General features: G+C 37.9%; 1 protein-coding gene across 5 annotated transcripts in view; it reads left to right on the forward strand.

Annotated features, from left to right (window-relative positions):
• The window catches only part of LOC587535 (neuropilin-1), a 53,254-nt gene that overhangs the window by 25,650 nt on the left and 11,318 nt on the right, over positions 1 to 16,286 (forward strand). For 4 of the 5 annotated variants that reach the window (XM_030992427.1, XM_030992428.1, XM_030992425.1 and 1 more), the window contains exons 11-12: positions 14,817 to 14,866; positions 15,260 to 15,407. The exons of the other annotated variant lie outside the window; for it this stretch is intronic. In XM_030992427.1, the coding sequence (XP_030848287.1) occupies positions 14,817 to 14,866; positions 15,260 to 15,407 (198 nt within the window). The remainder of the gene's footprint in view (positions 1 to 14,816; positions 14,867 to 15,259; positions 15,408 to 16,286) is intronic. 5 annotated transcript variants of the gene reach the window in all.

Raw genomic sequence — 16,286 nt, forward strand, 5'->3', positions numbered from 1 at the left:
GATGACACCCCGGGCTATTGCCCGCGGAACGCACCCTGATTTTTTTTTTTATTTATTTTTTTTAAATATTTATTATTATTATTATTTTTTTTTTTTTTTTTTTTTGGGGGGGGGGGGGGGGGGTTTGAGTTCACAGTTAACAGATAAATATTTCAACTGGTCAGGTTATGACATGCTTTAGAATGAAACACATTATAAACCTCTTTCATCAAACAATTAAGAATATTTATAAATGAGAAGAAGAAACAATTTCAGAACAGTGACATTTCGAGACAAATATGAAGAAAAAGAAAAATCATTATTTAAAGGCAACTTTTCATCAGCTCTACAGTCATGTCAGTAGATTTAAGCACAATATTTTAGCCAGGGAAAGACATACTGCCTGCAATTTCTCTTTGATTGTTTACGAAATGTATTCAAAAGTTGCTGACATACAAATAAAATGCTAATGAGTGAGAAGAGGTGAAAATTTAGCCCCTAAAACACTTCTGCTTTCGAAAAAAATTGTTATGTCAAGTTTACGCGGACACTTTCCTAAAGACTTACAGCAAATCTACAAACTCGCGTCTTGACCCCATACTTTTGAATACGAGGTGAATAATCCACATAAGAGTTCGTAAAATAGCTAGCTACCGACACATCGACATTGCATTGGATAGTTTTCAGAAATGTGTAAAAGATTAGCATTATCATTTGAATTACTCGACCTTTCATGGATATATGGGAAGAATGTTTTCTTAAATGTTCGTGTAACCAGACTACCCGATCCGATGCGAAGGCATCGTGGAACGAATTAAGCCTTAAGAATGTAATGGGATCGCTGGGGTCTATTCGCTATTCATAAGGACCGTTATTCATAAGGACCGTTATTCATAACGTGTAAATTACCGTACTTCCTGGTCCGCTATTCATAATGGCAAAAGAGGGTCACTATTCATAAAGAAATAAGGTTCGTTAATCATAAGGACCGCTATTCATAACGTGAGATGAGGGTCGCTATTCATAATTCATATTAAGGGTCATTAATCATAAGGACCGCTATTCATAATATGAAATTAGGGTCGCTATTCATAATACGACGAGAGGGTCGCTATTCATAATACAAAATAAGGTTCATTACTTGTAAGGGTCGCTATTCATAATACAAAATGAGGGTCGCTATTCATAATAGGAGAAGAGGGTTGCTATTCATAATAGGAGAAGAGGGTCGCTATTCATAATAGGAGAAGAGCTATTCATAATAGGAGTAGAGGGTTGCTATTCATAATACGATATGAGGGTCGCTATTCATAATAGGGTCACTATTCATAATACGGAATGAGGTTCGCTATTCATAATAGGAGAAGAGGGTCGCCATTCATAATAGGAAATGAGGTTCGCTATTCATAATAGGAGAAGAGGGTCGCTATTCATAATAGGAGAAGAGGGTCGCTATTCATAATAGAAGAAGAGGGTCGCTATTCATAATACGAAATGAGGTTCGCTATTCATAATGCAAAATGAGGGTCGCTATTCATAATACGAGAAGAGGGTCGCTATTCATAATAGGAGTAGAGGGTCGCTATTCATAATAGGAGTAGAGGGTCGCTATTCATAAAACGAAATGAGGGTCGCTATTTATAATATGAAATGAGGGTCGCTATTCATAATAGGGTCACTATTCATAATATGGAATAAGGTTCGCTATTCATAATAGGAGAAGAGGGTCGCTATTCATAAAACGAAGTGAGGTTCGCTATTCATAATAGGAGGAGAGGGTCGCTATTCATAATAGGAGAAGAGGGTCGCTATTCATAATATGAGAAGAGGGTCGCTATTTATAATATGAAATGAGGGTCGCTATTCATAATAGGGTCACTATTCATAATATGGAATGAGGTTCGCTATTCAGAATAGGAGAAGAGGGTCGCTATTCATAATACGAAATGAGGTTCGCTATTCATAATAGGAGAAGAGGATCGCTATTCATAATAGGAGAAGAGGGTCGCTATTCATAATACAAAATGAGGTTCGCTATTCATAATAGGAGAAGAGGGTCGCTTTTCATAATACGAAATGAGGTTCGCTATTCATAATGCAAAATGAGGGTCGCTATTCATAATACGAGAAGAGGGTCGTTATTCATAATAGGAGTAGAGGGTCGCTATTCATAATAGGAGTAGAGGGTCGCTATTCATAAAACGAAATGAGGGTCGCTATTTATAACATGAAATGAGGGTCGCTATTCATAATACGAAATGACGGTCGCTATTCATAATATGAGTAGAGGTTCGCTGTTCATAATACGGAATGGGGGTCGCTATTCATAATAGGAAATGATGGTCGCTGTTCATCATATAGAGTTAGGGTCGCTATTCATAATACGAAATGAGGGTCGCTATTCATCATAGGACTAGAGGTTCGCTGTTCATAATAAGGAATGAGAGTCGCTGTACATAATACGACTAGAGGTTTGCTATTCATAATACGAAATGAGGGTCGCTATTCATAATACGGTATAAGGGTTGCTATTCATAAAAAAATGTAAATTAAATAAGCAATAAACATCAGTAGGCGAAATAATGGATAGGGGATACCCCACGGTTGTAGCGTAGGCGGGAGGGGGCCATATGACCCCGAATATTTGTAGAAAACATTTATTGAAACCATATTGAAAACATTTCTGAACAAAAGAAAAGAAAAAGGCGTGCCCCCCATCAGTCCGACCATTAGGTCTACCCTCCCTGCAGTATTTCCGTGGTACAAGTACATATTACTGACAATTCTCGTCCAATTAGTTCATAGATGGCGTAGACTGTTTGTGTTTCACGGGGGGGGGGGGTTGCGGTTGGGGTGTAGCAGTGTTGCCATCAAGGGGTTGATCTATCATGTCCCTTACCTTCAGCAAAGGATGGAAGCGACAAAAAGGGGTTGTAGGCAGGGGCGTCGCTAGACCTTTTTCAGTTTGAGGTGGGGGGGGGGGGGGGGGGGGTTGAAGAGGCCACCGAATACCGACAAAAATAGCTACCATTTATATATTAACATATATATATATATGTTAATGCCAATGTCCCAATGTCTACAAATTTAACCCTATAAATCCGGGGCCAGGAGCTAAATTATTTTCACCCTCCCCCTTCCCGTGCGAAGCGCGGAAGCTTTGACGTTCTATTAAAATATTAGAGAAAGAAGACGATTCGTTGTACCGTTCACTACTCTTAATCCTTGTCTGAATACATTTTTCCCCGTATAAGTGCCCTTCAAAGCTTATTTTGATCCCTCCCCTGTTGTTTTTCTAGAACTTCCATGATGACCTAGTACATTGTATATAGTAGAGTCAAAGTGTGTAGACCCCGCTGATATTTTTCGGGGACAAAGGTTTTTAAGTGTTTTTGAGTTGTTTGGAGGTCAATGATTAAAATTAGCTTGGGTAGTCCCCTCCTAACCCCCGGCAACTCTTGTAGGGGTCAAAATAAGGTCAAAATGGGGTCAATAGGGGGTCAATTTTTTTAAATGCCCTGATTATGTTAAAAGACATGTCAAATTGTTTGTCTCGTCATACTGAACAAAAAAGTGTACATGATCATATACCCCTGACCTCACGTTAAGAAGTTATGGCCGGAAAAGTCAAAAGGTCAACGAACTTTCATTTGAGGGCAAAATACACTAAAAGTGTTAGGATCGATCAATTTTCATGTTTTTTGTGTCTATTTATATGTATTTTGATTTAGAAATTTGAATGAGACAATTTCTACTTAAGAAGACCATATTCAAAAGATATAAGGGGTCAAAATAAGGTCATTAGGGGTCAAATGAGCTCTTTTGGGATCAAAATACACTAACAGACTTAGGAGTTATTCGTGTCAAATTATGTGTAAATTGATGAATAATAGTGAATGAATTTTTTTTTTTTTTTTTTAAATTTAGAAAACCATATTCAATTGATGTAAGGAGTCATTATAAGGCCAAAATGGGGTCATTTGGGGTCAAAAATGTTTAATTGACCTAAATTGTGCTGTAATGCACTCTCACACTGAATGAGAAAGAGCAGTTTCATTCTAGGGTTAAAATACGATCATAGGAGTGACAACAAAGCCATGTTCATTTTTGTTAAGTGTCACAATGCAGTTTACATGTAATTTAACTGGTGGCCACAATGTCAAATTAGCTTGATTGTTTTTATCTGCCCATCAGTTACATACACAACCCTGCGCTCTCTTACTAGGTATGGTATATGTCTTAATTTGTTGCAACATACCTTTAAGGACGGATAGATGTGACAAATCAGAGGTTCTACGCATAGTCGGAATCTTCAGAGACAGAGTCTTGATCATTATCGATATCCGAATCGGAGTCAGACTGTGGAGATTGGTCATCTGCTGGTATTAGGTTGGTCAAACGTGTAGGCAATGCAGGCTTGGTGTATCGAAGTGGGATGCAGTTGCCATCTTTCATGTGCCATCCATGGTGGAGAGGTGATGGAGGAGCATCTGGACTCCTGAAGTTCAGGAAGATGTATGCCTGATAGTTGGCTCGTCTGACCTTCATCTGATGTGAGTCGCAATCAGGTGGCATTCTCTGTGTTGCTTTTTTCTTCATACTCTCCCACTTCTTTGCTCTTGCCTCTGCTAAACTTGTACTAGTTTTGTCTTTGTAGATGAACTTAATTGTGAATTGCTCCATGTCGATTTGGGTGTCTTCTGATACAGGCAGCTGTTTCCCAAGTCCTTGGAGCAAACTCCTTCCTTCCTTCCTCTGACTTCATTGCCGATTCAAAGATGGATGGTTTGCCATGGCCATAGAAGCCAGAGACAGCGTCTGCACCAGTATGAACATGAAAGGGGACAATGACATCTGCCACTTCAGGACTGCAAAGCTTCTTACAGTCATAGACGAAGCCCTTCCTCTTGATGCTTAATGGTCCTTCAATCTGATGGGCTGCGTATGCTGCTAGAACCATAACATCTGTGTCTTCTGCATCGATAACAACAGTGTCTTCCACACCTGACTGTCTTAGTTGGTAATACACATAGAGAAGGATAGTTGAAATAGTTGAAATATTTATTGGTTACTGAATCATCATAGGTTATAACAATAATGTGACAATGTCTTTACATGAGTATAAAACATAAGTTAAATTACATTTCCACATTCAGTAAATCATAGATACATACGCTCGAAGAGGTGATGATACAGAAGGGCTACAGCCTAAGCGTGACAGCTTGATACGCTTGCAGCCCAGAAACATTTAAAATCATAATGATTGTAAAGTAAAGTAAATTACAGAACATAATTGGGGGAAAATAACAAAAAATAAACAGTGACTTGCAACCAAAAAAAAAAAAAAAAAAAAAAAATGGGATAGAGGGTGCATGGGAGGGGGATTTTCCTGCTAAATCAAGGAAATGCTGACAAACATATATGATATCATGTGTTAATTTAAGAGATTTGTCAATATTTGCTCAATAAAATTGATTTCACACTTTTCTTGAAAGTATATACTGACTTCAAGTTACGGATGTCAACGGACAGTGAGTTCCAAATATCCGGACCAGAATGTCTTATAGATTTCATAGCCATTGTTGTTTTAGGATTACATAAATGGTATTTATTTGATTGTCTGGTTGGGTATGTATGAATATTTCTATTCAAACAAAACATTGGTGGGAAGTGGGAAGGTAGGGAATCATTATGTAGACGGAACATGAACAGTGCTTTTTGTAAAAAGTTAATATCAGTTACTTTCAGAGTTTTTAACCTCGCGAATAGGGGATCAGTGTGATCGCGATATCCAGCATTGGTACACACACGAATCGCTTTCTTTTGTAAAAGTAGCATTTTATCAGTATATACTTTTGAGTCTGCCCACAGTATATTGCAATAAGACATGTAAGGAAGAATCAAGGAATTGTATAGCATATATAGAATATTCAAAGGCACATAATGTTTTAACTTATACAGTAAACCAACAGTGCGTGACACTCTCTTTGAAACGTAATGTATACATGATCACTCCATTTCAGATTTTCATTGATGATAGTTCCAAGAAATTTAGTATTTTGTTTTTTCTCCAAATATTCACCATCCAAGACTATTTCAGGTATAGGTTTATCAGTTGCATTTTTCCTGCTTTGAAAATGAATATAATTAGTTTTTTTCAGATTCAGAGACAATTTGTTGCTCCTAAACCACAAAGTTTAGGAGCGTTAGCATAGCTTATTTTAAGAGAACGTGCAATATATTCAAGATTTCAATCAAGTTTGTTGGTTTGAGAAATAATGACTTGTTGCAGGGAGTTTGAAGAAATTGTGAGAAGTCGACTCCGTTCGAAGCTATTGTATTGGCCTGATTGGGGCCAACCCCAACAAAGTAAGCATTGAAGCAATTTGCTATTTCTTTTGAATCAACCATTGTATTATTATCTTTGGTAATATGACACTTTGATTTACTCTTTTGTTTTTTGAGGGCTTGATTGATCACATTCCACGTTGATGATGCATTTCCATTTGCATTTTCAAACTGCTTGGCAAAATACATTTGTCGAGACTGTCTAATAATGGTGGTTAGTTTGTTCCTATATGATTTGTAATTATTCAAGCTTTCCTCTCCTGGGTGTCGAAGACTATATTTATATAATCTATTCCGTTTTTTAATAGAGCAAAAGATACCTTTAGTTATCCATGGCTGCTTGATTCTATTTCTTGCCGATCTTTTTTTAGTCATTGGGATATGTTTATTTAAAAGAGAGGAGAACAAGTTCCAAAAAAGTGCATATGCCTTATTGGTGTCAGTACATGCGACCACGTCATTCCATGTTACTTTGAGTAGTTCGTCATTAAACATGGCTATTTTTTCAGCTGTGATTTTACGTATCATAGCTTGATTCTTTTCGTCCTCAGGATAATTGCGAACATGATTACAAATCAGGAAAATTGGAAGGTGGTCAGAGATTTCACTATACAAGAGGCCAGAGCCTATATAGTTATTGGTGACATTAATTTTGTAAAAATGTTATCTATCAATGTAGAAGAGTTATTTGCCAATCTGGTTGGTTTATCAATCATGGCATTGAATGAATTTGATCGTAACATATTATGAAAAGTATTATCTTCCTGCAAAAGATCAATATTAAAATCACCCATCAAGTAAACATCCTTATTTTCTAGATTGACCTTATGCAGCATCCTATCAAACTCATCCAAAAATAATTCAACATTTGTATGCGGAGGCCTATATATTGTACATATCAAGATGTTTTTCCTTTGAGCCATATTGATTTCAATGCATATCGAGTCAGTACCATCACTCTTCAAACTAAGGTCAGATCTAATTTTGTATGTTAACAAGTTTGAGATAAACATAGCAGCTCCACCACCCCTTCCGGTTTTTCTATCAGAACGTACAATCGAATACTAGTAATTGACAATATTACATAAAGTAGATGGAGATGTATCATTAAGCCACGTTTCTGTGACTCCTATGACTGAAAACGGTTTGGTGAGGGCCGACAGCAGAATGTTCAGATATTCATAATTTTTAACAAGACTTCGTGCATTTGTATGTAATAAGCTAAAGGAATTATTTTCACTCTCAAATCTTGAATTACATTCATGAGGAAGATAATATTTACAATCCACTTTGTCATCCAATGATTCATTCAATTCATCAATATTGAACATAATATATAATACATGAAACATCAAAGAATATATTGTCCATGACATAATAACAAAAATGTGTCTACAAAATGCATGATAGCAGGAAAAGGGGGTCGGGGAATGGGTGCAAGTCTTAAAAAATAAAATATAATTAAATACAAACATAATTGAAACTATATGTTAAGAGAAATTAATGTTAACAGTAGTAAAAGTAACTGCCAAAACACTCCTAAAAACATTAAAATGTGAAAATAAAGCTAACACAAATCACATGAAGAATTTTAGTAGCAATGGAATAGAGGAGGTAAAATGAAGAAGAGAGCAAGAGCACACATGTGCTGATAACATGCAAGGAGCCATGACTCATTTCTGAGAAGTAAGCCATAAATCAAATAAAACAGAAAGTTGTGTCCTTGAGCCAGCCAGTGGGTGGTCAGTTAAAGTCGCACTATAGTAAAACTAAATTTAAGCAGAGAAATAAGGAACACCTCCATCACCCCTCCAAACTCCTGCATAAAAGCGTAGTTTAGTTCCCTTCATGAACAGATCTTGTACTTGTTTTTTGTACTTCTTCTTTTCTGTAAGGTCTGCCAGCGTCAGATCATCGACAATGTAGTATTTCTCCTTATTTAGGGCCTCCCTTGACTTCTTCATGATGTCGACCTTCTCACGTATTGACAATGTCTTGACCAAAATGTGTCGTGGCTTATCTCCTTTCTTCCCATCACGATGAGCACGCTCAATTAACCTTGATGTTCATGTTAAATTTCGTACCGAGGATGTCTTCCACTTTCACGACACAATCCTCTGTTTGATCGCCTGTTGATTCCTCAATCCCGACGATCCGCAGATTATTTCTCCGAGAGAATCGTTCAGCCTTGTTGGCTTCACGATCTTGATTACTAACTCTCTGTTCCAGATCATTACAAGCTTTCTCCATCTTTCCTAGTCTGCTTTTCAGCTCCTTGTTCTTCTGTTCTAGATCATTGATCCGGAGACCCTCAAATTCAAGGGCCTTTTCCACTTTCTGAAGACTTTCCAACATATTTTTCATAGCCTTGTTCATCATCTGTTCGAAGTTGCATGATGCACCTTTAATATATTCAGCTAGTGCAGACGGGGTGACAGAGCCCAAGTCATCTTCCTCTACGGGATTTGAGGTTTCAGCTGGCCCGTCAGGAGCGGCAGCAGCACCATCCAGCTCATCGTCTAAGATGGAGAAGTTTGCTCCCTCATTCTTGTTGGCTTTCTTTGCTCCTTCTTTCTGGCTACGGCGGGTCATGATGGAAAACTAAAATGTTCCAATCGGATGGTGTCCGCTTCTGTGTGTTGGCATGTGAATTGCTCTAATTCTGTGCCCTTCTGCAGATCTGAGCAACGATCTCTCACTGAGTATATATAAGTCGTCTCTGGATGTTCTAATGACATGATCTTGAACTCTGCATTCAGAAACTGTTGGAGCCGAACTTTGTTGCCTGGATTTTTGAACATATCATTGAACAGCCCGGATGTTGGCAGTGGATCATCTCTTCTCATAAATACATTTCGGCTACCTCCTACATAAGTAACGCCTGTACGCCTCTGATGTTCACTATCCTTGATACTCTCATCTTTTTTGTTCCCTTTTAGCTCTCCTCTTTCCCTTCCCCCTTTTCCCCTTCTTTTTTGGCGGTGGGGGAGGGGGAGGGGAAAGGCAAGGGCCTTTTGCCCCCCCCCCCGGATCCACAACTTGTTGGCGGAAAAAATAGTAACTGATATTCCCCTTCTTTTCTTATCTTCTTCTCTTTTTTTTTCCTTTCCGTTATCTCCTCTTTTTCTTTTTGCTTTCCCTTTCCTTCTTCTCTCTTTTTGTTTTGCTGGGAGGGGGAAGTGGAATCAACATCATGGGAGGCAAGGCCCATTTCGGCCCCCCTCCCCCTGATCTCTCTCTTCCCCTCCCCCTTTTTCTTTTCTTTTTCCTCTTCTTTCTTTTTCTTTCTCTCCTCTTTCCCTTTCACATCTTTTTCTTCTCTCTCTCTCTCTCTCTCTCTTTCTTTATTTTCTTCTCTTTAGAGACTTTTACACCATTATTAAGAGACATAATGCGCAATCAAATCAAACTGAGTGATGTTATCGAACAACTTCTCAATATCAATCTTCCATTCTCCTAAATGATCCTGGGAAGCCTCGGTCTTTATAGACACACAAAATGTATAACCAAATTTGGAGCATAGTTTAATGGTGTTGGCACAAAGTTTAGTGGCGATGGTTCTTTTTGGCACATGAAAGATGGCAACTGCATCCCACTTCGATACACCAAGCCTGCATTACCTACACGTTTGACCAACCTAATACCAGCAGATGACCAATCTCCACAGTCTGACTCCGATTTGGATATCGATAATGATCAAGACTCTGTCTCTGAAGATTCCGACTATGCGTAGAACCTCTGATTTGTCACATCTATCCGTCCTTAAAGGTATGTTGCAACAAATTAAGACATTTACCATACCTAGTAAGAGAGCGCAGGGTTGTGTATGTAACTGATGGGCAGATAAAAACAATCAAGCTAATTTGACATTGTGGCCACCAGTAAACTGGTGTAAACTGCATTGTGACACTTAACAAAAATGAACATGGCTTTGTTGTCACTCCTATCGTATTTTAACCCTAGAATGAAACTGCTCTTTCTCATTCAGTGTGAGAGTGCATTACAGCACAATTTAGGTCAATTAAACATTTTTGACCCCAAATGACCCCATTTTGGCCTTATAATGACTCCTTACATCAATTGAATATGGTTTTCTAAATTAAAAAAAAAAAAAAAAATCATTCACTATTATTCATCAATTTACACATAATTTGACACAAATAACTCCTAAGTCTGTTAGTGTATTTTGATCCCAAAGGAGCTCATTTGACCCCTAATGACCTTGTTTTGACCCCTTATATCTTTTGAATACGGTCTTCTTAAGTAGAAATTGTCTCATTCAAATTTCTAAATCAAAATACATATAAATAGACACAAAAAACATGAAAATTGATCGATCCTAACACTTTTAGTGTATTTTGCCCTCAAATGAAAGTTTGTTGACCTTTTGACTTTTCCGGCCATAACTTCTTAACGGGAGGTCAGGGGTATATGATCATGTACACTTTTTTGTTCAGTATGACGAGACAAACAATTTGACATGTCTTTTAACATAATCAGGGCATTTAAAAAAATTGACCCCCTATTGACCCCATTTTGACCTTATTTTGACCCCTACAAGAGTTGCCGGGGGTTAGGAGAGGACTACCCAAGCTAATTTTAATCATTGACCTCCAAACAACTCAAAAACACTTAAAAACCTTTGTCCCCGAAAAATATCAGCGGGGTCTACACACTTTGACTCTACTAATAATGCTTTACTTGCAGATGGTTTACCTAGATGCATGTGCTTGCTTGCATTGAGGTCAATTCAGGTCTTACATATTGATGGGCTGTTTGAAATTAACTAGGAGGTATGCGCGTATTGGGTAATGTGGCTTGCTGCTCTACTTTTTTTAAAAAACTTCCCACGACATGTAATGAGTGTTTACTGTACATTATATGGGACGAACAGTGATAGATGGAAAGTTATTTCAGTATATTCGAAATGACTTTTAGGTAACTCCTTTTTCCTTCCACATCATCAACATTCATTCATTTCATTTCATCTACATTAGTTCATGAAATGCATTCAGAAAATGAAGAAAAAAAGAAACGAAAATAACCCGTTAAAGCGCGGAAGCTTTAACGTTTCATTAAAATATTAGACAAAGAAGACGATTCGGACGATTCGGGCTACTCTTAATCATTGTCTGAATTCTCAAAAATGTTTCTTTATCCGATAAAAAGTCACACTTCGTAGGGAAAAAAATTACCGACATAATACATCTCACCGACCTCAAACTTCTACATAAATATAGTATACCAAGATCGAGCAAGAATACCGACACAGCGGACCCGACACAGCAACAAAATTATCTATGCGTATCTTTCTTGCTCCCTCGACGTGGCGACTCCACCAAACATACCCCTCTCTCTCTCTTTCTCTTTAATCCCCTTTTCCTTTTGCTCCTTTTCTTTCTTTTTTTCTTCTTTTCCTTTCTTTCCTCTCCTTCGTCTTTGTCTTTTTTCTCTTTCTTTCTTCTCTTCTCTTTCCTTTCTTTCCTTTCTTTTCCTTTTCTTTTCTTTCCCTTTCCCTCTCCTTTTTCCCCTCCCCCTTTTCTCATTTTTCCCGTCAGCAGCGCAATTTTACCGACAATATCTTGACAGATAGGGTTGTCGCACCCCACACCCCCTTAGCGACGCCCCTGGTTGTAGAGAGTTAGATTATATACAATATTCAAGCTTTTCGTAAATATATAATATTGCACGATTTTGTTTTTCTCCTCATAAGTAAGGAAGTAAGATTTTCAAGATTTAAAGTCAAATAAGATACGATTTTGCGACTGTAAAGCATTATGCAAACGGTGGCGTCCCCTTTATTATGTCTTTTTAAAAGTAGGCCTATATTTTCTTTTAAGCTTTGATAATTATATAAAAATACATCCCCCTAATCTAGCTAATATATTTCCCCCGCTCCAGTGGTGACAAAAAAGGGAAACATAACACACACATAATCCTATCGTAATTTGTCCCCCTTGTGCGAACCCCCCCCCCCCTCCCCTCAACTGATAGTCAAACTTAAGAAAATTTACTTTGGTGACAAGACCATATATATTATAGGGAAACCACCTCAGCCCCCCCCCCCCCGAAAATAAATATTAAGGTCTGCTACCTGAATGTCCGAGTCGTCATCATAAAGGCAAAGGCGGCGGGTTTGGGGGGGGGGGGGATGGAGGGGGAGGGGAGTTGAGCTTGAGGATGTTTCATGATTCAAATGTTATTGATTTAAATTCTCAATTATGTTTATAACATTGGATAACAAATTTCAAACCTACTTAAAAACAAGAGAAATATTCAGGGCCATGTGTCGCCTTGGGGGTGTCCTCCGTCCAATATTTCCATTTGTTATGAGCATTTTGGATATTGCTTAGGCCTGTTTCATTTTATGAATAAAAACCCTCATCCCGTATTATGAATAGCGACCCTCTACTCCTATTATGAATAGCAAACCTCATTTCATATTATGAATAGTGACCCTATAATGAATAGCGACTCTCATTTCGTATTATGAATAGCAACCCTCTTCTCCTATTATGAATAGCGAACCTCATTTCGTATTATGAATAGCGACCCTCTTCTCTTATTATGAATAGTGACCCTTTTGTGAATAGCGACCCTCATTTCGTATTATGAATAGCAACCCTCTACTCCTATTACGAATAGCTTTTCTCCTTGATGAATAGCGACCCTCTTCTCCTATTATGAATAGCGACCCTCTTCTCCTATTATGAATAGCGACCCTCTTCTCCTATTATGAATAGCGACCCTATTCTCCTATTATGAATAGCGACCCTCATTTCGTATTATGAATAGCGAACCTCTTCTTCTATTATGAATAGCGAACCTCATTTCGTATTATGAATAGCGACCCTCTTTCTGTGTTATGAATACCGACCCTTGTGTAATATTATGAATAGGGACCCTTATGAATGACAACCCCAATTTCGTATTATGAATAGCGAACCTCATTTCGTATTATGAATAGCGACCCTCTTCTCCTATTATGAATAGCGAACCTCATTTCGTATTATGAATAGCGACCCTCTTCTCCTATTATGAATAGCGACCCTCTTCTCCTATTATGAATAGCGAACCTCATTTCGTATTATGAATAGCGACCCTCTTCTCCTATTATGAATAGCGACCCTTATGAATAACGACCACGATTTTGCATTATGAAAAGCGACCCTCTTCTCGTATTATGAATACCGACCCTCTTCTCTGATTATGAATAGCGGACCTTATGAATAGCGACATTGACCCGGATCGCTGATCTAAATTGATATATATATATATATATCCATGCATTCATAACTATGCAAAGCAGTGTTCGCATTGACCCAATAAAAGAAATGGTGCTTTGGTTCATACAAATACAGTACTCAAAACCAAACTACTTAAATATCACAGTATTATGATATCATTCCTACTCCACTCAAAGTGGTCCATATAGTCGTTTCTTAACACCTGCCGATTGGAACATGTCCGAAAATTTTCCGGAAAGTAAACAAAAAAATTAGTTCTCTGAAAAGCTTAACAGGCTACAATTGCTGTTCATCTTGGGTCACGTATCTTTTTCACACGTGCACTCATGGCCACCTTCGATCCGACACTATTGTGATGCTTTTCTCCTACAACAATAATACCAATCCTGGGTTCCTTATTTTGATGACAATTCCCGTAAATGTGGCTTTATACATTAACCCTGTCAGTTAAACTGTTTTGGTAGGGTACCTTAACACGAAAATAAGAGCTAACTAATTGCATTGTCATTTGACTTGCAAGTAAAGTATATCAAATTTCGCTTCGTGATCCCGTTACCCAAAACATATCGCTAAAAAAACTTTAACAATATGCTCCGAGGTAGTTCTCCTCTCTCATCTTCCTACTTGCTTTTATATCTTGAGGAAGCAATGGAAGGGGAATAAAGAAAGGAGATACACTGTTGGTCATAATGGTGGAACAATTATTTTTACCCAAATGTTTTGAATGAATTTGACAATGATTTATTCCTAATAGATCTAGATAATAGTATACATCTCAGATTTTATTGAATGACAATTGGGGAGTGTTTGTTTTGCGTGACTGCTAAAGCATGTGTGTGCTACTACGCTAATCAACTAGGGGACCTACGTCCTTAAGTCATAACTGACAGTAATGGGGATTAATACCTCATAAAAGGGCACTAATATAGCACATCGACACGGTTTTGATCCTGATGGCTCACAGTAACGAGGCCATTGCTTAGGCAATGAATCATGACTGTACGCAGCGGGCGCTAAGGCACGTCGACGCCCCCATAAAAACAAACAACAGGTTGTTAACAGGGTCACATGAAGGACCACTTTTAAATGAGCCATCCTGTACATGTATACTTATCCAAATCGATTAAAGGATATAAGAAACAAACACAGTATATGAAAAAACATAATAAATTATTAAATATGTAAAAGAGTAAATAAATGATTAATTCATAATATAACGAAATATTTCCTATTTAACTCCAGCATCAACTGACGCATCAACAACCATGGACACCACGATGAACGAATTACAGGTTAGAAACGGGTCACGTGATTTCATAGTTTAAGATTCTGTTCACACAACTAATGTAGAATGGTTGATCAAGTAGGTATTGTTAGGTAAAGAAACATAAAATGACAATTTATTGACTCAATCTTTTTTTCGAATCACTGACAATGAAAAGCTCTGCACGCAAGTACGAGTAAATAATACTCTGCATGCGGCATTAAAAATCAGGAGAGCATTTTGAAGATATGTAGGTCATGTTTGGAATATTAGGGAGGTATTTCAAGAACATTATATGACATTGGTACTATGATATTATTTCAAAAGGGAAATCAATACAACAACAAAAGTGGAAAGCGCAAAAGTAATGTTCCGCGTTCACAAAAGTCACCCTTCTCTTTATCGAACAATACCTTATTAGACTACTGCAGGTGAGACTACTGCTTATTCGGAGACGATACAAGGCGATCAGGGAACGACCAGGACAGCATCAACAACCTTGAAGACATCAAGTGAAGGAACTGTCGCTATGACCGCACCGACCAGAGCAACGCCCCCATGGCTTCAAGGTAAACCTCGTATATTTTCCTTCCCCTACAATAAAATGGGTAGATTAGTGTTATAAATATAAATTATTTTTTAGAATATGCAGTCTAATCATTGTTTTCACCGATGAAATAAGTATAGAGGTTGTTAAAGGTAATGCAAAGTTTTGGGAAATTGTGAAAATTGGGTGGATGGTGATTCTTTACAATTTTGATATATTTGGATGCCCCTGTGGATGTATTATAAGCACTAGAAAATTTAGCCCCTAAACTACTTCTGCTTTAACGAAAAATTGAATAGGAAAATTTACCGGTGCGCCCGGTAAATTTTGATAAATTTCAAATAGTGCCTACGGCCGTACAATGGTAGCTGCGACCCTGATAATTTCAGAATATGTAGTTGTGATATATAATTTCCGAACGGGAACAACTAATCGGTAGATTATAGTCAATAAACATTGTTTTATAGCTTAATAGATATCTTGACCTTGAGAAGGAGCTATACAACATAAAGAGTTTATTATTTACAATTTCACAACTTAGACTCGATTTCAACCGCGACAACGATCTCTGAATATTGTAGGACCGCATATGCGTCCAATATGTTCATTTGAACCAATTTCATGACCCCAAACCAACACTTTGTATTACCTTTAACAGCATGTGTGTGCTACTACGCTAATCAACTAGGGGACCCACGTCCTTAAGTCATAACTGACAGTAATGGGGATTAATACCTCATAAAAGGGCACTAATATAGCACATCGACACGGTTTTGATCCTGATGGCTCACAGTAACGAGGCCATTGCTTAGGCAATGAATCATGACTGTACGCAGCGGGCGCTTAGGCACGTCGACGCCCCCACAAAAAACAAACAACAGGTTGTTAACAGGGTCACATG

This window comes from Strongylocentrotus purpuratus, unplaced genomic scaffold (genome assembly GCF_000002235.5).
Source record: "Strongylocentrotus purpuratus isolate Spur 01 unplaced genomic scaffold, Spur_5.0 spur5_scaffold_2, whole genome shotgun sequence".
Taxonomy (NCBI): domain Eukaryota; kingdom Metazoa; phylum Echinodermata; class Echinoidea; order Camarodonta; family Strongylocentrotidae; genus Strongylocentrotus; species Strongylocentrotus purpuratus.